Raw genomic sequence first — 25,312 nt, 5'->3', positions numbered from 1 at the left:
AATTAAATGAGGGTATTTTAGACTTTTGTAAATTTGAGACCCGTATAGTCTCTTATTTCAAACTCATGCAGAATATCTAGTGTTTTTTGGATGAGTTTTATTTTGCATCCAATTATTACATCTACACGCATTGCTTAATTTGAGAAAAACGAACAAGAATTGATAACTACATATTTAGATACTGCTTCTAGATAATGAAATGAACAGTCCCTGATACTATTTTCTATTGTCTCTCCCAGCCGCTGCTACCACTTAAACATGATACGATTTACGTACGTTTGCTTTTATCACTCAAATAAAGATGAAGATATACTGGCCGTTCGGACAACAATGACATTTAAATGAAATTACTATGTCAACCCGTTTCCATTTCCTTAATTTATTGGCCATGCATGCGAACAACAAAGATAACTTAGCATATAAACGAAAGTGCCAGTTGTAACTTGTTACAACATTTAAGGTTAAACGTGGCCAACATGATGCCAAACATCTTGTTTATAAGGACAAGAGTGTTCATAAAATTATTCACACAGAAATTAGAACATGTCGATCCCTTTAATTGTCGAGAAAAAGCTCACCGAGATGGTGAAACCCTCAAAACACATACCTCTACAAACTCTTTCCCTTTCAACACTTGACAATGATCCTTATAATGAGGTCATTTACAAGGCATGCTACGTTTTCAAAGCCAAGAACGTTGTTGATGATGATGCTGAACTGCCGGAATCTTTGCTTAAGAAGGCTTTGTCCGATCTTCTTGTGTATTATTATCCACTTTCAGGGATTTTGAAGCGGCAGGATAGTGACCGGAAGCTTCAGTTGAGCTGTGGTGGCGACGAAGGTGGTGTGCCGTTCACGGTGGCTACTGAAAATGTGGAGCTCACTTCTTTAAATAATCTGGAGAACATTGACTCAGATACGGCCTTAAAGTTCCTGCCTGAACTTCACGTGGAGAATTATGGTTATCGACCTTTTGCTTTGCAGGTACACAACCCATTCTTGTTATTAGGTGTTACGAATCCGGTTAGTATTTGGGTCGTTATTATCACATTTATCCTTGACTTTAAATAAAAACTAAGTTTTTCGATCGAATTTGTTATTTAATTAGTTTGAATTAATTAGGATTCGATTTTTCAAATAAAAAACAAAAATTATCCGCTTAAACCGTATAAAAATATATAATTTCATTTTTAGATGAGTTTTTCACTTTTTTGTGCACGGCTTGGGTTGTGTTGGCTAGCTTGTTATCCCTTAGGCTTATACGGATTTAACATCTTGTTATATATTATATTCAAGGACGGAATACATCCATTGAAAATTTACAAGTAAATAGAACAAACTTCTTATTTTATGTATATTTCATCGAGTAATAATTTGGAGGAAAAAAAACAAAAAAAAAGTAATACGTAAACCTCCTTAATTAATCATTCCGGTCATGCATGAAATCTGCAAACTCCGCATATTTTGTGTCCAGTTTTGTCTTGTCTATTTAATTTAATGCATGTGACCACTTCTAGGGTAAACATTTTTTTTTCTTTTCCAAAGAGTTTCTCTAGAACAACGTAAATTTAGACGCATGTAAATGACACACAGCTTGTGGCAGGTGACCAAACTTTTCTCACATCAATTTCAGATGTACTAATAATAAAATAAAATAAAATAAATAATAACCGTATTGATTACGACAGGTAACCAAATTTGGATGTGGAGGATTCGTGTTAGGGATGGCCATGTCACATGCAATGTGCGATGGATACGGAGAAGGTCATATCATGTGTGCCTTAACGGAGTTAGCTGGCGGGAAGAAACCAACGTTGACGCCGGTCTGGGATAGAGAAAGACTTGTGGGGAAACCGGAAGACGATGATCAACCTCCGTTTCTTCCCGGTGGGGACACGGCAGCTTCACCCTACTTACCAACGGATGATTGGGTATGTGTGCACAAAACAAGATCCGATCCTCATCACGTCGTCTATTTCCCACATACTATATGTTTTTGGATATAAGGTAATATTTTAATTATATCCTTGTTTATAAATGTTTTAGGTAACTGAGAAAATAAATATTAGAGCTGATAGCATAAGAAGATTGAAAGAAGCTACATTGAAAGAGTACGGATTCTCTAATGAGGTTCTCACTACTTTCGAAGTTATAGGAGCTTATTTGTGGAAGTCAAGAGTTAAAGCTCTCAAATTGGATCGAGATGGAGTCACTGTTTTGGGTTTATCAGTAGGAATCCGCGACGTTGTGGATCCACCTTTGCCCGATGGATACTACGGTAATGCTTATATTGATATGTACGTGCCATTAACTGTAAGAGAAGTGGAAGAATCTCCGATCTCAGATATCGTAAATCTCATAAAAGAAGCCAAGAGAAAGGCTCACGATAAAGATTATCTCCAAGAAGAGCTTGCAAACACTGAAAAAATCATTAAGATGAATTTAACGATCAAAGGAAAAAAAGATGGGTTGTTTTGTTTGACGGATTGGAGGAATATCGGGATCTTTGGATCAATGGATTTCGGGTGGAATGAGCCGGTGAATATTGTCCCAGTGGTCCCATCGGAGACAGCTAGGATGGTTAATATGTTCATGCGACCATCTAGGTTGGAACCGGATATGGTCGGAGGTGTTCAGATTGTGGTTACATTGCCAAGAATTGCAATGGTTAAGTTCAAGGAAGAGATGAAAGCTTTAGAGTAAAACTCGTTTTTTTTTTTTAATCTTCTTTTGTTTTGTGAAATCATACAAAAATAATAATAAGAAGAGTCTAATTTTGTTGCAACAATCTTAATTCACGTTATAATTAGCTAATTAGAATGAATGATGAAACTTACGTCAGCATGGTTTGGAAAAATCAAGAATTTAAGTCTTTTTTATTAATAACATAAAATATGTAAGTTTGAGCAAGTTAGGCCCCCGTCATATTTTCGACGTTTCTATTTAGTTTGATCATGAGATGCCCACAAAGTCATAAACATGAAGATGTTCCACATGACATGATATATGTCCATGTGTTAGATTCTGAGCAGGAACGGAGAGTCTTGTAAACAAGAGACACATCTATTATTATTGACTAGGAGCGAATCCGAGTTACCCCGAGTGATATATTCAGCAGCGGACCAGGAAAAAAATTTTGGGAGGTCAATTACAGAAAAAAAAATTATATATGTCATATTAGTGGTTTGAACTTAGGATTGGGGAGGTCAACACTATAGAATTTACCATCTATGTTAGTGAAACTTTATAGAACTACATGTAAAAACAACTATTTAATTAGTTTACCCAGGTCAGGTTATCCACCTTCTTTCTTTTTAGATCCGCCGTTGGATGTTTGTCAAAAGAAAAAAGAAAAAAAAGGTCCACCATTGGATATATTTGACTACTGATATTTTAAACTTTGTAAACTAAGGACATTTCCAACCCAGAAATAGCCAAAAAAATTATATTAAAAAAATATATATATATATATATATTTTTTTTTTTTAATTATACAATTATATTTTAAAATTTTTAATGAAGTGGAACCAATAAAAATTGTCAATGGCCTACTACTGTAATTAAATGTGGCCCAAAAAAGAATATGATCAATCCAATAATCACTCAAAAGTTCTGTAGCAATACATGAGAGGATAATGTAGTATTGTATTTAACATTTAGTAAAGAAAATGTATACTGTAATAACGAGGTTGTATGTACCATCACACAAAGTTGAAATGAGTTTTCCCCACAAAAAAAGTGTATAAGGCCCATATCGAGCCCAATACGTTAGAATCGTTCCCACTCACAGAACAGAACCGACGAAGAAGAAGAAGAAAAAGAAGCAAAACCTTCCCTAAAACCCTAAGAAACTCTGATGCACTCATCGAATCAAAGCTCTCGTCTTTTTCTAAACCCATGTAAATCAACGCTAACCCAATACCCAATCTTCAATTTCCCCAAATTTGCTTCAAGAAAACTCGTCAACTCTCTGAGAACTTCCATCGATTACAAGCAAGACGAAGAAGAAGAACTCGTAGTAGTTCCCAGTAACACAACTCGTCGTCTTCCAATCACAATCAAAACCTCTGGCAAAGTTTCTAGGTACTTCATCAAAGGTGATTCCTTGGAGTTACTGCTATGTGTTGATGAAGAAGATGGTTCTGATGACGATGGCCGCCTCGACGATGGGTTCTTGAAACTGATAAGACTTTCATCTTCAGCTGCAAAAGATTTTTTCATACCGAAACAAGTCAGTGAGAATTACATAAGTTATGTGAAATGGAAGTTTTTGCACAGAGTTTTCAGCTCTGCTTTGCAAGTTCTTGCCACTCAGGTAACTTATTGAACATATACTTCTACTAGACTTTGAATTTGTTGCACTGTCATGAACTTGAGTCATGTGTTGCTGCAGGCCATGTTTAGAGCCATAGGGATTGGACAATCTCGGTCACTTGCTCCATCTGCTGCTTTTAATTGGATATTGAAAGATGGGCTTGGACGGTTAAGTAGATGTTTATACACTGCTAGTCTTGCTTCTGCTTTTGATACTAATTTGAAGGTATAATAACTTTTGTGGGGTTATCTTCATCAAATTGTAGTTCTTGAACCATTTGTTACTTATACTCTTTTTGTTTTTTTGTCAAAGAGAGTTCGGTTCTCGACATCTGTACTCTTTAGTCTTAGCATTGGAGTTGAGTTAATGACTCCAGTATTCCCAAAGTACTTCCTTTTGCTAGCTTCTATTGCCAACATTGCTAAACAGATTAGCCTGTCGTGCTACTTAGCAACCGGTGTAAGGTTTCATGTTTTTTTTATTTTTGTTACCTGTGACTTTTAAGTGTTTTTATATGTTTAGTGTTTTGGTTTTGACAACCGATGTATCGTTATGTGTAGTCAGCTGTACATCGAAGCTTTGCTGTAGCGGATAACCTCGGTGAAGTCTCTGCAAAGGCGCAGGTTTCGTTTAGGGAAACATACTTGAGTTTTGTATCATTTCTATCACATTACACATACATGACCTGATTTGATTTGTGACATTTCAGATTCAAACCGTGTGTTTTGATAACCTTGGTCTCTTACTGGCTGTTCTTCTAAATATGCTATTTCAAAACAACCAAAGGTTAGATGATCATGATTCTAGTAAAGTTTCAGTTATTTCATTAGTGAGATCGTTCTAGAATGTACTGACTTGCTAATGTGCTAGATTGCAGGCAAGTCTACCTTTTGTTCTATATCCAATTTTCTCCACATTTGATCTCCTTGGCATTTATAAAGGGCTTAAACACATCAATCTGCAAACATTAACCAAGGTAGCTTTTATAACCTCGTTGATGAGAGACCCAAACAATGGAGAATAATTCCTGTTATAAGTTTAATTTTTCCTTTTTCTTATCAGAATAGGCTTGAAATAATTCTGGAAAGATGGATTGAATTCAGGCAAGTACCTTCCCCTGCCGAAGTGAGTGAAGAGGAAGGAATTGACCTTTTAGGGAGCAGAGGTGAAAAACAAAAAACAAAAACCTCTAAAGGCTCTTAAGATGGTGTATTAATAAGCTGAATTGTTTCAAATATTATTTATATTTTTGTAGGTAGCAAAAGGGTTTGGCCCATCAGAATTGGATGCTTAGATCCAAAGGCTCAGATTCCTGCACAATCAATGATGGCAATGCAATCACTGTCCAGTGATGATGGCTACTTCATAACCATTGAACTTTCCTCTCAAGGTTTCAGAAGAATACCAAAAGTGAGTTTTATATATGCTAACTTGTAAGTTCTCAGATCCCCACGATTCTCTAGTTTGATCTTCGCCATTTGTAAAATGTTTAGTTGGGAATTGTCATTTGCTTGCGTGAAGGAGCCAACAGTGTGGACATTATCACGAGTTTGTTACAGGTAAAGGACTCTACTAAGTTTCATCAATTTTATTTTAGTATAAATTCATATACATCTTGATCTGATTACACTTTCTGGTTGGTATGTTCAGACATGTTACATCCGTAAATCCCTTGGAAACAATAGAATCAAGAGAAGAGACACATCTTCAGACTTGACGCCACAGGATTGGTCCTTACTCACAGGAGAGAGTAAGCTTGCTGCACGAGATGATTCTATCACACTGAACAAACAAATGCAAGAACAAGGTTGGATTGTGAAGAACGTCTTGTTGAGTGCAGAAGAGCAAGTTAGATACATTTTCGACAAAACTCAATTGTAACATAAAGGATAAAGATCAGTTAAATTGTAACTGTTTATAGTACACAGAGATTTGTCTGTAAATTGAAGCGTGAGTGAGTACTTTGTTAAAACCCTACGTGGCAATCTATACACAAGAAAGTAGTTACCATTTACATTAGACTCCTTTGTAGAACGTGAAAATATCAATTTGAGAAGGAACTCGGCTCAGTGCTGTACATAGAGTAGTCACTCAAGCAGATGTTCGTTCTCTCCTCGCTCCATTTCAGAATCTCCATAGCAAACTTGAGCGATGAATCAACACTGTTCGGGTCCAAACTCTTGCTCGAAGAAACAAACAGCTTTTTCCCAGTCAAGGAAGAGTAAAACCGCTTGAACTGAACCGCCATGTAGTGGAACGCAAGCTGGCCCAAAGTGGGGTTACCGTTGTTGGAACCACGGTGACGACTGACCACGGGATTGAAGTCTTGGAACCACTCGCAGCGTGACAAAGGAACTCGTTCCAATTTTTCTTCCAAGAGATCGTACTTGTTGAGTATCAAGAGGAAGTCCATGTGCTCAAAGATGGGATGAGTGATAATGCTTTCAAAGAGCTTTTTGGTGAGTAGCATCTTGTTGGTTCCATCTTCTGAACACTGGTCGTAGTCACTCATGGAAACAACAAACACAACCATCCCAACATCTTCAAACATATCAATCCACTTGCAGTTTTCACCGAGGCCTCTCGAGGGTACTCTTATTAACTGGTACCTGAAAAAAACACAATAAAATGTCTTCAAACATGTTCGAACTAACTTGAATGTTACAAACACACAAAAAGGGGATCAGATAATACTTACCTGAGCAAAGAATCATTGTGATCGGACGGATCAAGATTCTCTTCAGATGCAGTCTGTGGAAATGAGAAATCGAGACAAGCTAGACCACTGGACGAAGTGACTCCTTCAGCATATAATATATCCAAATCCGATGGCTCGTAGTCTGGTGTCAATACGTCAATAGCCTGAAGAACGTGAAAACAGCTTCTTAGGAAACTAATAAACTCATAGTTCCACTTCCCAGTAACCAAATATCCAACGGAATATTGAGTGCAAAAGAAATAGTGAAACACTTATTTACCCGTTCCAAAAAGTAACTAGCGACACTGGGAAGGAGTCCTAGCTCACTTCTTCGCTTGTATGTAGCTTGGATCGCTGCATCCCTCCATAACTCTTCAACCAGTGGGGCATACTCACGAGAAGCTGCAGGGAAAATGACCCCAAGATTTCCAGCAGCCATAGTCTTCAATAGCCAATCAGAAAATGCTTTAAGCCTTGGGCCAATGGAGTACACAGTTTTGTTGTTGCTTTTAGCCTCTCCTGCTCATAACATAAACCAAGTTAAGACTCAAATGGGTAACATATATAAATTCATGATTGTCCATAACAAATTTCAGGTCCTGCCACTAAGCAAAAAAAGTAGGAGTGTGAAATCTATTCACCTTCATCCGCAGCAGCAGGAATATCTTCAATGACACACTGCTTCATACTCTGGACAGCAAGAGCTTCTTCTTCGAACCGCTCCCGGCCCTCAAGAAGCATACCGAGATAACCATACACATTGGTCTGGATAATAACCTTTATATTTTCACGCTCATCTTCCAAGAATGGTACGTCCTTATAAAGGATCTTTGCCTGAACGATAAAGTCATTCAGTTATATTGTAGATTTTGGGGCATAAGCTAATAAGCAGTGCGACATATAACAAACAGATATGATACCTGCTTGAATATCGTGCTAGTTCCAGAACCTCTGTTTCCAACCAACAGAATCTTTTGCAAAGTCCTATGCTCAAGATGGTCCAGAATGCTTCTGCTATTTGCGCTATGAAGTTGTTCCCCAGAAGCATTCGCAGTAGATTTGGATGGAACAGGAAGTGACAATACAGCACAAAGTAACTTCGTCCCAGCCTGAAAAGCAGCACAAGTTCGTAAACTTCAATCAAATAGGAATACACAAATTCAAGACTCAATGGAAAATAGATTTTTATGCAAAACAACGAACCTTGCCCCATATGTATCCCTTGGTATTCTTCTGTCCTTCTTCTTGATACGATCCATCCTCGTTAACCCAAAAATGAGGGTTACCCGCACATTGAACTCCTGCCAACTGTAATACAGAAATAAACAAGTTAAATCATCAACGAACGACATCCAAAATCTCTTTAAATCAAGAATTGTATAATCCAAAAATTGTTTCAAAACCTGCAGCATTCGTAGCTCTACTTTCGTAATCTCGCGGCCGTTAATGAAAACTTGAGTGTTTCCGTTGCTAGCTTCCGGACTAATCGGACCTCCAACATTCAGATGGGGACTAATTATCTGATAAGGCTTCTCTCCTTCCTGTGGAATCCCAACACAATACATATAAACGTTTTTGACACACTCTAAGACACAAAACTCAAAAAAGGACAGTAAATATTATTATTCACCTTTCCCCAAAGTCCAGACACTTTATCATACCAATAGTCACCAGGTTTCAGCTTCTTCGGAGGGTTAGAGCAAGTCTGAAGTGTAACCAGCTCTTCAGGGTAAAGAGGCTGTCCATTAACAAACACATACTCAGCCGGTAACTGATTAGCTTCACAAAACCTCTCAGTCTTCATAATCTGTTTAACTTCCAAATCATTAAGCAGCCTCTTAAGCATCCTAGAACATTTCCCTAAACTCCCTCGCTTCGATTCATCAATAGGAAACCCGATACAAGTAACGCATTTCCTACCTTCAGGCATAGAACCCATAGCTCGAAGCACGCAGCTGCTACAATACTTTGCATCACAAACAAGACAAACTTCCTTGTCAGTAAACCGGCTTCCTTTAAAACACCGATAACAAGAACCTTTCTTCCCTTTGGTTTGAGGCTGTTTCTTAACAGGGATAACACGAATCCTCTTCTGGTGGTTATTACTAGAAGAATCCTCTTCTTCAAATCCATCATCAGAAGCAATACCTAAGAAAGTAACAACTGGTTGCTTCTTACCAGTTTCACTAACACAATCCCCAGTAACACGAGAAGAAGGATAGTCCATACTCATAACCGAATCATTAGATTCCCAATCAGGTACCACCAAAGCATTCGAGGATTCATTCAAATCTAAGCTCTCTTCTTTCACTGAACCACTACTAACCCTAGACTGATCAAAACTACTACCATCACCATCCCCACAACCTTCTTCTTCGTCTTCCTCTTCAATCACAGAAGTAGGAGAAACAGTGACGGAATCAGAAACCAATCCAAGGTCACTAGATCCTCCACCACAGTTAGCTATAATAACAGAGGTAGGAGAAACCGAATCTCTAAGAAAATTCTTGCTATTGTTATTATTATTATCAAGAGGCAAAATCGGTTGAATCACAGGGAAAGACATGTCGTCGGAGATACAAACCGGAGAAACAACGGCGGCGACGGGGATTTTCTCGACGTTAATTGGAACAGCGCAAGGTATGTTGTATGATAATGGTGGACCATCGTATTCTTCAGCGAATAAACAACAATCATCAACTACTTCTTTCGTCATCTTCTTCTTCTTCAATGGCATTTTTCAATTTCTAACCCTAAGGATTTTTTTTTTGCTTCAGAAATAAGCAAATTGTAATAGGTAAGAAAAAAAAAATTAAACAAGAATCATATTTTTTTTTTTTTAGGGTTCGTTGTTGAGCTTCTTCACACAAGTGGGAGAAAGAGAGAGAGAGAGAGAGAGAAAGAGGAGAATGGAGAAGAAGAAAGTGTGATTGAGAAAAAGATGAAGAAACCACCACTACTACTAAGCTAGCTGGAATCTTGTGCGATAATTTTCTTNTTTTTTTTTTTTTTTTTTTTTTTTTTTTTTTTCTTTATGGAATTTTATTTTCTTAAGATCGAGGGGGGGATGAAAAAAAAAAACGTGGGACCCAGGTTTTAGAGACAAAACCGAAATTGTCTTATTCGACGTCGTTACGAGATCGGAATTTGAGCTGTCTGATCACGTGGGATCCATGAACAGTGATTTTTATTTAAAAAATAAACTTTTTCACTTCTTTTTCTTTGATTCGTTGCGAAATTTACGGTAATTTTTTTTTCTTTTTTAGGATATTAGTTGATTTTTTTTGAGTTTTACCTTCTATTTATTGGGCTTTAGTAAATCTTCAGATTTGAGATTTATGTAAGCCCATCAACGAATAATAAAGTTACCCCTTGGGCCCATTACTTAGCTACGGGGACGTTCTCTATCTCACTAGTCAGCGGGAACTTATTTTTTTTGTATTGAAACTTCGATAGAACATGTTCTTTTGTTAGCGACTGCGATTGTGCAAACGACAGTGGATGTAGGAGCTGTAAAAAAAACGACAATAAAGGACATTAATCAAGGTGACGCTGAAAAATATGGAGTTGCCACTAGAAAAAGTTCAGGCGTAATACATCGACGGAGGGATCGTTACAATAACTAGCGATTATAAAATTAATACATGTTTTCATGTCCAAAACTATCAGCGACTGACTTTTTGAAAAACTGTGTTGTTTGTCAGTTTTTCCTACTTTAGTTTCCAGTCACAGTCGTTGGGATAGTGATCAACAAAAGAACATGGCCTACGTTCTGGAAAAAAAGAATCTTCGAGAGAGAATCGTCGCGCGTGGCCAACACTCGCGTCGATTTTTTCTCCCAAATTCTTTCTTCTTCTGACCACAACCTCTTGCACCGTCGATGGGGGTTCTCCGTCGATTCCGGCAACAAAGAGAGCCCCAAGGCCCATGGTTCTTCATCCGTAAACTGCAGCATCAACAAAGTAAAGCTTCAGATCGAAATCAAGGGAGCAGCGGAAAGGAGAAGCTTCCGCGACATACCGACGGTAAAGAGCTCTATCGGCGGTGATGCGACGTGGAGTAGAAGAGGGAGATTCACGGCAAGGATCGAGAGAGGTAGGTGGTTAGATCCGAAGACTAGAGATTCTGGAGGCTTTTCACGGTCGTTGTTCGATGGGGGAGGTCGTCTCCGGCTAGGAGGAGCTAAGCCACCGTCGAAGGTTCTCAGATCTACTCCCTACCGCCTGTCTTCTCTCACATATGAGCCTGAATCTCGTCGACATGCAAAGCTCGGATCTCTTCTTCCTCCTCAAAGCTGCTCTACGGTGGCGGGATGGCAACGGATCTTGGATCACCATCTCCGTTTGACTCGTGTCGCCCAGGCTCACCGGAGGTCCTAATCCGATGAGCATCCGCAATCTCATGGGCGGCGGCTCAACCTGTGTTCTACAGTTTGGGATTATGGTTACAGATGACCGGTTTGATTTCGGTTCGTCATTAATTAAACCCGAGTCAATTTTAATTTTTGGTTTTACTTGGTTTGTTGTCTGTGGTTTAGGCCCTAAGGGGATATTGTAAATGGGCATAAATCCGGAAATAGCCCATTTATCTATAATATTGAATACCCTTTAACAAAAAAAACAAAAAAAGAACATGGCCTACGTTGGATTGTTGATGATTGTATAATAACAGTGATTAACCACTTGAGAGTGAATCAAGTTAAGTTCATGCATGTGTTTCATTGACAATTCATTTTTCTCTTCTCGGGCACCTTTCTAAGTTTGCCTTCTAATGACAAAGGTTTTTAATAGTCTTTTAACGCTCAAGATAGAATGAGACAATATGAATGGACGGAGAAATTGGTTTGACGAGAGGAAAAATGATGTTGATTTTCTAGGTTCAATTGAGAAGTGATTGGAAGTCTATGGCAAGATTAAGAGAGTGAGAAATCGGATTTTCGAAATCTAGTTGGAGCTCTATGGTAGACGGGGATCATATCCCGCATCAAGAGAAAAATGAGGAGAGGGTGAAACTCCTACATCCCAAGTTCGAGCCTCCTTTCTGCTGTTAACAACATCTTGTTAGGATGTCTGTCAGTTGGGCTTCGGTCCAGTTACTTTATCTAGTAGTCAAAAATACAAGCGGTCTGACTATCCCGAACATCCTTTATATATTAATAGAGAAGCATTCTCATCAAAAAGCTGAGATGTCGCACTCACAGAGCTTCTGTACCTTTTTAATAAATGCTTTCACTTCTCATTAAGTCATTATTATTTACATAAAGATGTCATTAAAATATATGAGGCTATGTTTTTTTCTTTTAGTTTTTAAAAATGAAAGATTTAATCAACTAATAAAATCCAAAAATATATTTAATTATCACTTCGATAACCTATTTGATTATTAAAGTAAATTGCATTTCCAAAAAAATAGAAACCATTTATTTAATTTTTTGAAATGCTAAAGATTCTCCTATTTTGTAAAAGTCTGATGACTATTCAATTATATTTAAAAAAATTAATTGAATAAATTATCACAATAATTATAAAAGTAAATTACATACCACAAAAAATTTAAACTTATTCATCTATTTAACTTTTTGAAATGCAAAACTTATTCTCCAGTTTAAAAAAATCCTATAACTATTCAAGTATATTTAAAATTAATTATCACAATATAATCTTAAAAATAAATAACATTTCACAAACAATCTTATAACTATTCACCAATTTAAATTTTTGAAAAGCAAAACATTTTTCTCCTATTTAAAAAATCCAATAAATATTTAAATATATGTGACTCAACAATCTTAACATGGTATCCATGTTATTAAATTTTTTGAAAACCCTAAACAATCATGTTTCCCTATAAGTTTTCACCAGAACTACACTTTTTGATTGTTTACCACTTTTTTTTTACACTTAGGATTAGTTTAAATTAAATCAATTAGTCTAAAACTATTTCTTTATCTATTAAATGGCATAGTGATGTAGATAACCATGTGAACGAATTTGATTTTAGAAACACAAAAATACATCAAAATTTTCTCCATTATGCGGAAATTTTTTTTCACATTTAAATATTTCATTGGTGAAACGTATTTTTACACAAAATAAATGCAAACTTGAATAAACAAACAAAAGAAACTTTACTTACAGATTTTATTTATACAAACAAATCTTAAATCTCAAACAATAATATTATTCATAATATTTATTTGATCGATATCCCGCACTATGTGCGGGTTGATACCTAGTTAGTTGGAAAATATTCAAAAATTAGACAGTGTGGTATTAAAATCCAAAAATTAGAAAATTGTTATTTCGACGAATTTCTGAAAACCACAAAGTTTCCGACCAAAGTTTGTCACTAATTTCCTATTTTTATTTGGTCGAATATATTTTTGTTAGAAATTTGTTAGAAATCAGTCAGAAAATGGTTGAAATTTTTTCGACCACCGGATTGGTCAGAAATGGTGGTCGGAAATTATACTATTTTCTTGTAGTGTATAGAATAATCGATATAAACTAAAAGTCCAGATGATCATCTCTCTCCTTAATTATTTTTAAGTCCCAAAGTATACGAGTTTGATATGTTTAAGATTCTCACGATAAAACAATTTTAGTTTCTCTTTTCTCAAGACACTCGAAATCAAATCAGTAACTGAAGAACACTAATATGTATCGTACTCTCGAAATAGAAAAGTAGGAAAGGATAAGGAAGAACATTGTGGTGTGTGTTGACTGCTGAGAATGAAACCCAAGACTCAAGAAGAGGCACTTGATCCCTTCTTAGGGGAGGAGAAATATTCCACCATTAATTCCTTCCTAGGTTCGGTAGACATGTCAGTGATGTCACATGTACGCTTAAATTTTTTTAAACTTCCGAAAGTGGAACACTTGATAACTCTGTCAAGCTTATGATCTTGTCATTCCGATAAACGTGTTTACCATAACAATCCATAAAATATGGTTAAGGCTTCTAACACTATAGTCAGTGGGCAGAAACAACCAAAACTTGACACATTGATAATTCCCCCTAACTTCCGCATGAGAACATTGAGAATAAATCAAGTGTTGAAAAGTATTATATATCGGGACAAAAACAAAAATCTCCAATCTTAATCATTGAGTTCTGGTCTTTCCTCTCATCACCGGAATTCAAGCCAATTATTATTAATCATTCCCCCCAAATTTCCTTTAAAGTCAAGAAAAGAAAATATATCATTGAGCTTTTGGGTCTACAAAACTGATTACTTGGTAATTATCTGCCCTTTTTCATACTCATATGATAATTCAATATTGTTGGGATTGCTAAAGACAAAACTATCTATCACAACAATTAATAGAAGTCTTTTTACCGGGGAATATCAAGGCTTTTGCATTCTTATCGTTTGAAGAGTTCACAGCAACCATGATAGGAAATGTAGTAGAATGATTTAAAAAGTGTTTCTCAATAAATGTTGATTGATTGACAAAAATAAAAATGCTCCTTCATATGTTCGTCCAATTAAGGTCATGGTATATGTCGGTTTTGGATTTGAGTTACGTGCACACACTTTCAAACTCATGATTTACATCAAGGTCACATTTCATAATGAATCAATTCGAATAGAAAAATTTGTAAAACAAAATTAACGTTACCGTATTAAAACATGTACGTGTATACGAAGGCACGTATTTATAACTTATGATATTCTTGAGAAAGATAATAGAAGTCAATGGGTGCAAGTAAAGAGGACTTTTACGTCATTTAGAAAATGGATTACCCCACCGCACACGGCACGTAATTGTCGATAACGAACAAGGCTCGTGACCGGACGGTGACTCGAGCCCGAGAGTCGACATCCAGGAACTGACAAAATACTATTAACCCTTTCCTTTTGTTTTCTCCTTTTATCGTACGTAAACGTGAACCAACGATAACACGTTCACACTAAATCTATATTTTTCTCTTTAGTTTTCTGTTTTAAAATTGCTTATGTCATCTTCACCATATGGTTCATAAATTTGCTTATGTAATAAATTGTTTCTGTGAAGTTTTGTATTTAGCTCGATACAGTTGTAATATAGATTGTTTAATAAAAGTTTTTAGAAGGAACAAAAAAAATCGAATTTATAAAATCTCTTTTTCTCTTTTAATTGATGTATATACTAGAGTTGTAATTAGTGTAAACTCAATGTATATGCATGAAAACAAAATCTTTAGCATGTTAAGCCAAGAATTTCTAGCTTCTAGAAATGAAATGTTGAGAAATAAACCAAGAAAACTAGAGATTACTTAAATGAGAAAAAGATTATCTGATTCATACTTCTCATCTGTCTTGGATTGGATAAGGATGAGCTTACCAAATAGAAAGAAGATTGTGAAATTAGTATCTTGTCGGTAATTGAATGTTTGTGTACACATGAAGACATGTTTATCAATCTCTAGTTGGATATATTTAGCAAAAACATGAGATAATGCTCAAAAATTTTGATCCATCCATTTGATATCCGGTTATACTGATTCTTCAAAAAGTAGTTTTGTCTTTGTTAGGACAAGAAGCACAAAAGACCAAATTTGGTTAGATAACACAAATGACGCAGTTCGAGCGGTTCAACAACTATTGTACGTAACTACTCTGTTTGCTTATTAGAGTCTTAAATATAACTTTTGCCCAAAAAAAAAAAATAATAAGAGTCTTAAACCAATATACTGTACTAAAGATATTGTTTCACTTTAAAAAGAAAAATTGTTAAACAAATATTGTTCGTCCATATATGAAGGTGTATATATAGATGAATAACGGAAAAAAAAATGGAGTTAAAAATGAATTGAATACTATTTAGTTCATTATTTTGTACTCAATTTTTATTTAAAAATTCACAATTTTTATTATTTATGGTTTGTCTAATTTTTTCAAAATTTTTAGTCAAATGAGTTAAATCTCTTTTAAACTTTGGTCTAAAAAAACCTTTTTTGGTACAAAAACCATCATAATACAACCATTAAAACAAATTAAATGATAAAATAATATGTACATAATTTTAATGATGACTTTTAGGATATATCTCTTTAATGAATTTGATAAGAGTAGAAGTGACCAACCTTTTCAATTGAAAGTCTTACAAGCTAACAAATATAATCGGTCACATTCCTCCTTTAATACATGCGTAACCGTAATCAACTATCATCGTTTTGATAAAACTCTAAAATACAAGAAGGTATTTTGACTTTTTTTTAAAAAAGTTTAAACATCAGCCATTAATTTGTCATAATTTTTTGTTGAACTGAATAAATCTCATCATTATAAGAAAAATTAGATATCTTTCCAAAAATGTTACATAATTTGGATTCTTAGCATAAATTTCTCAAATTTAAAACGTATAACAGTAATGAGATATAAAAGATTAAATTTGTATACAGATGATAGATAAATTACAACACTGAATTTACATCATTATCCAATTTTCTTTCCAATCAACATATTATTTTTTAAAAACCAATTTTGGGCTACTTGACCAATTGACCCCCAAAAAAAAAGAAAAGGCATAATTATTCGATTCAATAAAAGTGTGTATTTCAATAATAATAAAACCAAAACGACTTTTTGAGCATATTGTTATGCTGTCCACTCACACACGCATCAACAAAAAAATAAAATAAAAGTAAGCTCAAACCCGGTCAAAGATATCCCAAGTTGCTCGTTGACCACTTAAGGGTAAATTCGTCATTTCAATTCTCTTCCCACGCATTTTCCCAAGGGCTTTTTCGTCTTTAAAAACAAATAGACATCCACTAGGCGCACGTATCTTCTTCTTCTTCTTCCGTCTTTAATTACTCCCCGTGATTGTTATTATTTCCGCGATTAGGTGAAACAAATCCACCGGAAAAATATATTCCGATCATAACTTCATCGTCGGAGAGAAACTGATATAATTTTCGAAGCTTCTTTTGTATTCTAGAATAATCAAATCGTAAGAAGATGAATAGAAACCTCACAGAACAAGAAGGTATTTTGACTTTTTTTTTTTTTTTTTTTTTTTTTAAAGTTTAAACATAAGCCATTAATGGAGGAATCAGTTTCTCTCTCTCTCTCTCTCTGTATTTACTTTATTGTGTATACAGTTGGGAAGCTTTGAGAGCTTTTAATAGCTTTCAACTAATTCCAACTGGTTTCTTCGAGGTCTTAGGGTTTTAGCTTCACTACAGAATTGAATTGAATCCCATGGGGTCTCGTTTTATGTTTTTTCAGAACGTTGAGATCCGATTATTCAATCAACGATGATGATTTCTCATAGATTGGATTTGATTTTGGTGATCATAATCGTAATCGGAGGAACCTCCGCTGCTAATTTCACCGAACCTTGTAACGGGAGATGCGGTAGATTGAGTCTGCCTTATCCTTTTGGGTTTACTCCTGGTTGTGGCATCAAATTCAATTGCTCTGCGGCGGGGAACGCAGAGATCGGAGGCTTTTCCGTTCAAAACGTGACGGAGAACAGTATATTCGTCAGCCTCCCACACAATTGTACTCGTAAGATCGAAGATATGACTCCGCTATTCAGCGAGCAATTCGCGCCGACGGTGGAGAACAGTTTCTTAATGGAGGAGTGTAACAAGACAACCGACGGATGCTCCATCAAGCAGAAGTTTTTGGAGGATGTGCTGAAACTGGAAAGCTGTGATTCCACTGGAAACATTAGCTGTTTCTCTTTAGATAGTAACTCGAGTTCGAAAAAGTTTTTTTTCGGTATGAATGAATTGAGGAACAGTACTTGTAGTTTGTTGTTCTCTTCCATAGCTTTCGAGTCTGTAGGTTTGAATGAGGGTATAGCGTTAGAGTTTGAGCGAGTTAGGTTAGGTTGGTGGCTTAACGGAGACTGCAAAAACAAAAACAGTCCTTGCGCTGCAAACGCCAATTGTACTCACGTTGACACTCCTGATGGGAAGGCTGGATACCGTTGCTCGTGTGACGAAGGTTACCACGGAGATGGATATACCAATCTTTGCCAGAGAGGTTAGTCAATCTGAGATTAAGTAGTGAGAGCACAAAGGTTTATTTTTTTTGCTAATTGGTTTCTTCTATACTCTTTGCAGTACTACCGGAGTGCCGCGGTTCAAAGCTGGTTTGGAGACATTGTAGATCGAAGCTTTTTACTATTGTAGGAGGTAACGGTCGCTTTAGTGTTTGTGACATTTTTAAGTTTTTGTACTTTATGGATGTTTGACTAGGTTTATTATTCATTTGCTATATTTAGGAACTATTGGTGGAGCATCTTTGCTAGTTGGCTTGGCTCTTTTGTACTTTTGTAAACGGAGACGGTCTACTCCCTTGAGAAGCCATTTGAGCGCAAAGCGTCTTTTGTCTGAAGCTGCGGGTAACTCAAGTGTTGCTTTTTTCCCTTACAAGGAAATCGAGAAAGCGACAGATGGGTTTTCTGAAAAGCAGAAGCTAGGAATAGGTGCATATGGTACGGTCTATAGAGGAAAGCTCCAAAATGATGAATGGGTTGCTATCAAAAGACTCAGACACAGAGATTCAGAAAGTCTTGACCAAGTCATGAATGAGATCAAGCTTCTTTCCTCAGTGAGTCATCCGAATCTTGTCCGTCTCTTAGGATGCTGTATTGAGCAAGGCGATCCGGTTCTCGTTTATGAGTACATGCCAAATGGAACTCTGTCGGAACATTTACAAAGAGATAGAGGGACTGGTCTTCCATGGACCCTGCGCCTCACTGTTGCCACTCAAACAGCTAAAGCTATCGCTTATCTCCACTCTGAAATGAATCCACCGATTTATCACCGTGACATCAAATCTACCAATATCCTTCTTGATTATGATTTCAACTCCAAAGTTGCGGATTTCGGACTCTCTAGACTGGGAATGACTGAAACTTCCCACATATCAACGGCTCCTCAAGGGACTCCTGGTTATCTTGACCCGCAGTATCATCAATGCTTCCATCTTTCTGATAAGAGCGACGTCTACAGCTTCGGTGTAGTCCTTGCCGAGATTATAACAGGATTGAAAGTTGTTGATTTCACTCGTCCACATACTGAAATCAACCTAGCAGCTCTTGCTGTTGACAAAATCGGATCAGGTTGTATCGATGAGATTATTGACCCGATTCTTGACCTGGAGCTCGACGCATGGACTCTCTCATCGATACACACCGTGGCTGAGCTCACATTTCGATGCTTAGCTTTCCACAGTGACATGAGACCGACTATGACTGAAGTAGCAGACGAGCTCGAACAGATAAGGCTCAGCGGTTGGATCCCGAACATGAGCTTGGATTCACCGAACGGTTCTCTCCGGTCATCTGATCAGGGAAGCGAAAGATCGACTAAAAAACCATCAACAGGAAGTAGAAGAGTCATTATCCCTCAGAAACAACCCGAATCCCTAGCTTCCGTCGAAGAGATTAACGGTAGCTCACCTGTGTCAGTTCAAGATCCTTGGTTAAGTGCACAGAGCTCACCTTCGACAAATACATTATTGGGTAACATTCCCAGGTGATAATGAAGATCTAAAAAACACTTTTACCACACTTTCTTGTTTATAAATATAAGTCCCTCTACGTGTAGCTTTTACATCATTCAGTGTTGATAATGATAAGTAGAGATATTAACAATGAAGAAAACAGGGTTTATGCATGAGTTATATAATGTAAACGATCTTGAAACAAGATCTTTCAAGCAGGTACCACATAAAGTTTATTAAAAATCTTCTGATCTAAGGTATCTTACATATCGCTACCGTAAACAAATTAGTGGTTATATTATAAAACAGATTAATTTAATTTAAATTGTTCTGATTGAATTTGAGATAGGATTCGAACGCGTTTTTAGCTATTAGTGTCTTCATGAGTTGCTAACTAACACGGAAACTAACACGGAAACTAACACGGAAACTAATACTACATGGAAATCCATTCATTTTTTTTCTTCTTTTTATAATGTCCCAATTATAAAATAAGCTTGTCCCTAAAACAAGAAAGTTTATAGCATGAATTAGTTAGCCAACCACCATTATTAGTCTATCTATAGTCTACAGTCTACACCTATGTGGAGTAGGAATCAACTACAAAAAAAAAAAAAAAAAAAAAGGATTTTGATATTATCGTTATTTGTCTTAAGTCATTAGTAGAGTCGATTTGGCCTTAGAGTCAACAAATTAGACCAAAAACGTAATGTTACTCTTATTCGATAAACTTTACTCATCAAAAACATTCCCGGAAATTAGGAATAAAAATGACCTAGCTTATTTAGAAACATGTGATAACATATGTTATTGATAGCAAGATTGTAAGTTTATAACACCTTAAATCGAAATTCAGATTTAATATTTAGCTCATCATCTTCATCGGTTGGTTCCCGATTTTTTTTTTTCTGTTGTGAGCTCAATTTTTGTTTCTTTCCAGCGCTAACGGTTTTATTGTTGTAATGTAACAAACACAACAAAACTGAACTGAACGTCATGCAGCATTGGATGTTGGGCCTCGGAAATCAGTATGACAATTTACTTACTGTATCCTGTATGCATTTTGAAGCCTAACAAAGTAAGTAGAAATTACTATTCGGTTTACATTATACTATACCCGGCCGATTTAAACTTTGTAAACCTTTTTTTTTTTGTACTCACTTAATTTTTTTTGTTTTTTTTTTTTATCTTGTAATGAGATATTTATTGTGACTAGTCAATACCAATTGTTTGAGTCTTAACTCTTAGAATTTCCATCAAATAAAAAATAAGAAGTTTGTTGATAACTTGTAAAGAAACTAAAGTAACTCAAAAAGTGGCAATAATTGCATTATTTATTTGTACCGTATGATGATTTATCTTATGGATATAGATAGGTACCCGATTTTGATATTAGGTACAATTTCTTAAAAATATTAGATATCGTTTATCAATCCATCACGGCACCAAAAAGTCTATATTCCACTATCATTTCGCTGAGGTAACTTTTTTTTGCTGACATTTATCAAAATCTTTTTAGAAAACAGTAATAATTAAACAGCATGTTGGCCCAAAAGCTACGATAAATATTCTCTATCAATCAATATATATATATATATATATATTGCTTAAGATACATTAAAAATAATATTCGAAGGCAACTAAACAGTGTTTAGTTGATGTAAAACACTACTTATGTAAGGGCAATAGTAGACATTAGAAACACACAAAAAAATTGTTGGAAATTCTAAGAGTTTGTCAACACAATCGAAGATAAACGTGATTTTCCCAAATATACCTTATGTAAGGGCCATAGTAGACATTAGAAACACAAAGCAAAAAGATATTAAACCAAAACGAAGAGAACAAAATCTTAAACTAAGAACAAGAGAAAACAAACCTTAAGAATTACACTAATACATTGCTAATGTTATTTATAAAAGATGTGTACGGCCAACCCAAAAATTACATCTTCCTTGTCGAACCAATCTTTCAAAACCAAAAAACAAAAACTTTACCAAAAAGAAAGATCACTAAATGTACCTCAAACATGCTTCCGGATATGAGGACGAAAACTGATGTGCCTAAACTACACTAGCTCTAGATATATAGTCCATTTACTAATCCCTTGAAGATATTAGAGAATTAAGAGAAAATATTACTATTTTTTTTTAAGTAATGACTAATGACGCGAAATCGGTTCCATTTTTGAAATTGATTTTCATGCTTCTTTCTTAAATTTGATTTATTTTGATCTTTTATAATCTGGCTTAAAGACGACAATAGAGCCCAATAAATCCTACCTAACCTACTATACCTTTGAACGGTACCTACATTTATAAGACTTTTCTCTGTGTTTTCTTTTTATAATCTTCTCATAAACTTTAAGAAATTATTAGATATATTTTTTTACTCGAGTTAGATATTTAATTTATATGCTTTTGATACACGCCCTTACTTTTGTGGATCCTATCAAAGACTATAACTATAGATTTTTTTTAGTAACATTTTCAACTTTTTCTGGATGTTGATTCTTCATTATTGCCGGTATACATGTAATACCTAATCATTTACCATTTATCATAATCCGAGGTAATGATGTATGCAAGATATTTTCTTATACAAGATATGTAGGCAAATATCTACTTACTACTTTTAGCTTTGTAACTCAGTTTACTAATTGAAATCAACGTACTGGACATTATTTAGTCTAACTAAGTGCCTAATTCTAACTCTTGTTGTACACGTCAAGAAAAAATATGGAAGAGACGACATAAAGTTAATGTAGATATCTCTATATGTACGTGCGTAATTTTAAGCCTAATTAAGAGTACTATGGAATATATATAATTTCTTATTTATTTTTGGTAATAAAAAGATCTTGTAAATTTTGCAAGCGCAAGTTAACAGTGGAAATATAAACTATGAAAGGACAACAATTATTGAGAGACATAACCACAATGGCACAATCTACTATTTAGTATTTACAGTATGAGAAAACAGCATGACTCATATAACCTCATTAGGCCTCGACAACCTTTTGTCAATGGAACAACGTAGGCAAGAGAAAAGGAGAAATAGAAATCAAGATTAAATAAATTCGAATTTGTCAGGTCTTGATAGAGTGGCCAACACCGGGGCTGTGACCTGGTTCAGTAGGCCGGAAAGCATCAACACCATAGTTGTCATTGCTCCTCATCGTCTTGATGCTTCGTTGAAGATCATCTGATTCATTGAGAGTGTCCTTGTGATGACGATGATGATGATGATGATGATGATGATGGTGATGGTGACGGCTTGAACGTTTCTTACATGAATAATCTTCTGGATGATGACACATCAAACGACTACCCTGCGCCTCGTTGATGAGTACGCAGAAAATTAGAATAGTAAGGAAAAGGTAAATTACACGACGGGTCTTTGCCATATCCAGACTAGAAATATATATAAAAATATAATATATGTTTTTGTTTACTTAGGTTTAAAAGTCTTTGATCGTGAGTAGTAGTGAGTAATATAGATGTATTATGAAAGGTTTAAAATAATGATTTAAGAGTTTTGAGATTGAATCTGCGGCTATTTAAAGACAAAGTGGACTTTAAACGATTGATTCCGATGTTCCTAAGTTATTATTGATGGAAAACGACCGTACCCTTTACTGTTCGTGGAGCATGCAAGACCCCATATCTGATTATTATTGTAATCTAGGACTTATATATTTATTATACGCATAAATATTTTATTCTCGTACCATTAAACTTTGGAACATTTTTGTTAATTAGTACATTATTTTATTTGAATGACATATTGTTCTAAGTTATTCGATGTGAATCTATAGGTGGGTTTAAGCAGAGTATTTGATGCCCATGTTTATATATTGAAAAGTATACAAAATTAAACTATCTTCTTCACCGTAGAATTTTGCATGACGATAACAAAAACATGCCAAAGCCTTTCTAAAAGCTTTCAATAGAAATTATAACTGCAATAAAAATGTGTAGTAAATGTATATCCAAGAAGATCAAGCTTTGTATAGAAACAAATTGGTCTATTAGCCTAAAGTTTATACTAGTATTAACCAGTACAGAAAGACAATACGTTACGTTTGGCACCGATATTAAAAAGAAAAAGACAAAAAACAGAGAACAAATTACAATAACTTCATTTACCGATCTATGTCTTTCATTGCATGAGACTCATGATCTATGCTGGCTTCTACCATATATATATATATATATTTTTATGAAAATTATTTATCTTCATAAAATTGATTACTAGCTAACAATATACAACACATTAAACCAAAAAAACAATATACAACAAAGAGAAAATACGGGAAAATGACTTCGCTTTAATTTTTTTTTTTATATAACTTCTTTATACTGTAATAAATAATTGTTTGGGATTCTTTAATTTGTCTTATTATGATCTGTGTTTCTTAACTATACCTTTTTTTTTTCTTCCTTTTCCTACCTCTTTTTCGTCCGAACTTTCGCCATATACATTCGCTCCGTTACCAAAGTTTAAGGCAATGATAATATTTAAGAATTTTAGAGTTAAGGTTAAAGAGACTAAAGTTAACTGATCATCTTTAGAATCACTAAATAAACGTTTAAAGAGACTATCTAAATTGGGCGAGACACCTAAATTGCCCCTTTTCATATTTTTGGTAGTCGTATTTGTTTTTCCAAAACGTTTGAGATTTAGGTCTTTGATCTCTTCGAGTCGGGATCAGAGTAGGCTGAATTAGTGTTTTTGCCATCACCGATGTTTGGAAACTCGTGACTTTATAGAATGGGCAACTAGCTAGTATAGTACCGGTTAAATTATTGATACGGGATAGTAAACTCACACACACACTTAATATGTGACCCAAAAACAAAAAAAAAAGGATACGAAAGATACGTAGGAATATGATACAAAGTAGTGAAATATTGTTTTAAGAGACGATGAGACATAAACATGTGAAAAACTGAAAAGGTTTTGCTGGAAAAAAATGAGGTTGTAATGGCTTAAGATGCACACTCTATGTTCGTGTGTTTTATATATTTTATTAATTTATGGTATTAATTGATGGTTAATATTGATGTTCAGACTCGCCGCAATGAAATAAAATGTTCGATATTCAGGGAAAGTTGTAAGCATTTGCATGTTAGTTTTGCCTCCCTGTCTAATATTCTCTTCTTTTATTATTTTTTTTCCTTCTTTTGCTAAACTAAAAGTATCCCAATTATATGATTTTGACGAATTAAATTCTCATATTTATTATTTTAATGGTGTTTTATTTTCCTTGAAACGAAATGTTATAAATAACTGTCAAACTGTAACGAAAGGTATTCAAGCACAAACGATAGAGCTACCTCAGCATGAAAGTCAAATGTGTCTAAATCTCTTTGATTACGCATATCGTATATATCCCAATCTCAGAATCCTGATGCTTATCCTTGAATTGGATTATGATTAAGAGCTTTTAGTGAAAATACTATAAAGTTGATACCAAGTTAAAACATGAACGACGATGGAAATGGAAGTATAGTGAGACCTTTGAAGAGGATCATCACGGCTAGCGTGAAAAGTCACTTTCAATATGTATTATTCCTTTGTTGAACGCGAGATTAGGACCAATGTGAATGAAGTTGCGATTGTCACAAAACATACATATCAATTTGCTTCGAGGTACTGCAAAACCCAAAACCAAGTGCTGTTTCATCCATTTAAATTCTCGTGTACTCACTTACAGCCAGTATCGTGCCATCGTGGGATACTTTGCTTCGGCAGAAGAATGTCGTCGTTTGTTACTTGTCTTCTTTGATATAGGAAACTGAATATTTGAGGAACCATTTTGTTAACGGATATACAGTCCAATCAAAAG

General features: G+C 35.2%; 5 protein-coding genes across 5 annotated transcripts; 3 read left to right on the top strand and 2 right to left on the bottom strand.

Moving 5' to 3' along the window:
- Positions 530 to 2,796, top strand: LOC104713791 (spermidine sinapoyl-CoA acyltransferase). Its single transcript, XM_010430998.2, has 3 exons — positions 530 to 984; positions 1,689 to 1,931; positions 2,047 to 2,796. Exons 1-3 carry the CDS (start codon positions 544 to 546, stop codon positions 2,701 to 2,703), a joined length of 1,341 nt encoding a protein of 446 aa, XP_010429300.1. The 5' UTR covers positions 530 to 543; the 3' UTR covers positions 2,704 to 2,796.
- Positions 3,774 to 6,334, top strand: LOC104713788 (protein root UVB sensitive 4). The gene is made up of 10 exons (XM_010430992.1): positions 3,774 to 4,315; positions 4,394 to 4,540; positions 4,628 to 4,774; positions 4,876 to 4,938; positions 5,025 to 5,101; positions 5,186 to 5,291; positions 5,378 to 5,480; positions 5,571 to 5,725; positions 5,809 to 5,874; positions 5,966 to 6,334. Exons 1-10 carry the CDS (start codon positions 3,857 to 3,859, stop codon positions 6,194 to 6,196), a joined length of 1,554 nt encoding a protein of 517 aa, XP_010429294.1. The 5' UTR covers positions 3,774 to 3,856; the 3' UTR covers positions 6,197 to 6,334.
- Positions 6,195 to 9,967, bottom strand: LOC104713789 (extra-large guanine nucleotide-binding protein 1). The gene is made up of 8 exons (XM_010430993.2): positions 8,644 to 9,967; positions 8,417 to 8,554; positions 8,217 to 8,321; positions 7,934 to 8,122; positions 7,655 to 7,847; positions 7,294 to 7,532; positions 7,014 to 7,177; positions 6,195 to 6,924 (listed from the first exon to the last, which is right to left on the bottom strand). The coding sequence occupies exons 1-8, from the start codon at positions 9,748 to 9,750 to the stop codon at positions 6,360 to 6,362; spliced, it is 2,700 nt and encodes an 899-aa protein (XP_010429295.1). The 5' UTR covers positions 9,751 to 9,967; the 3' UTR covers positions 6,195 to 6,359.
- On the top strand, positions 16,767 to 19,679 carry LOC104713787 (wall-associated receptor kinase-like 14). Its single transcript, XM_010430991.1, has 4 exons — positions 16,767 to 16,987; positions 17,230 to 17,994; positions 18,075 to 18,146; positions 18,236 to 19,679. Exons 2-4 carry the CDS (start codon positions 17,259 to 17,261, stop codon positions 19,495 to 19,497), a joined length of 2,070 nt encoding a protein of 689 aa, XP_010429293.1. The 5' UTR covers positions 16,767 to 16,987; positions 17,230 to 17,258; the 3' UTR covers positions 19,498 to 19,679.
- Positions 22,359 to 22,968, bottom strand: LOC109126579 (nuclear receptor subfamily 4 group A member 3). The gene has a single exon (XM_019230263.1). The coding sequence runs from the start codon at positions 22,865 to 22,867 to the stop codon at positions 22,550 to 22,552; it is 318 nt and encodes a 105-aa protein (XP_019085808.1). The 5' UTR covers positions 22,868 to 22,968; the 3' UTR covers positions 22,359 to 22,549.

The sequence above is a fragment of the Camelina sativa genome, chromosome 9, assembly GCF_000633955.1.
Source record: "Camelina sativa cultivar DH55 chromosome 9, Cs, whole genome shotgun sequence".
Classification (NCBI taxonomy): Eukaryota; Viridiplantae; Streptophyta; class Magnoliopsida; order Brassicales; family Brassicaceae; genus Camelina; species Camelina sativa.
Note: the sequence above shows the minus strand (reverse complement) of the source record. Positions and strands in the feature narration are given on the sequence as shown.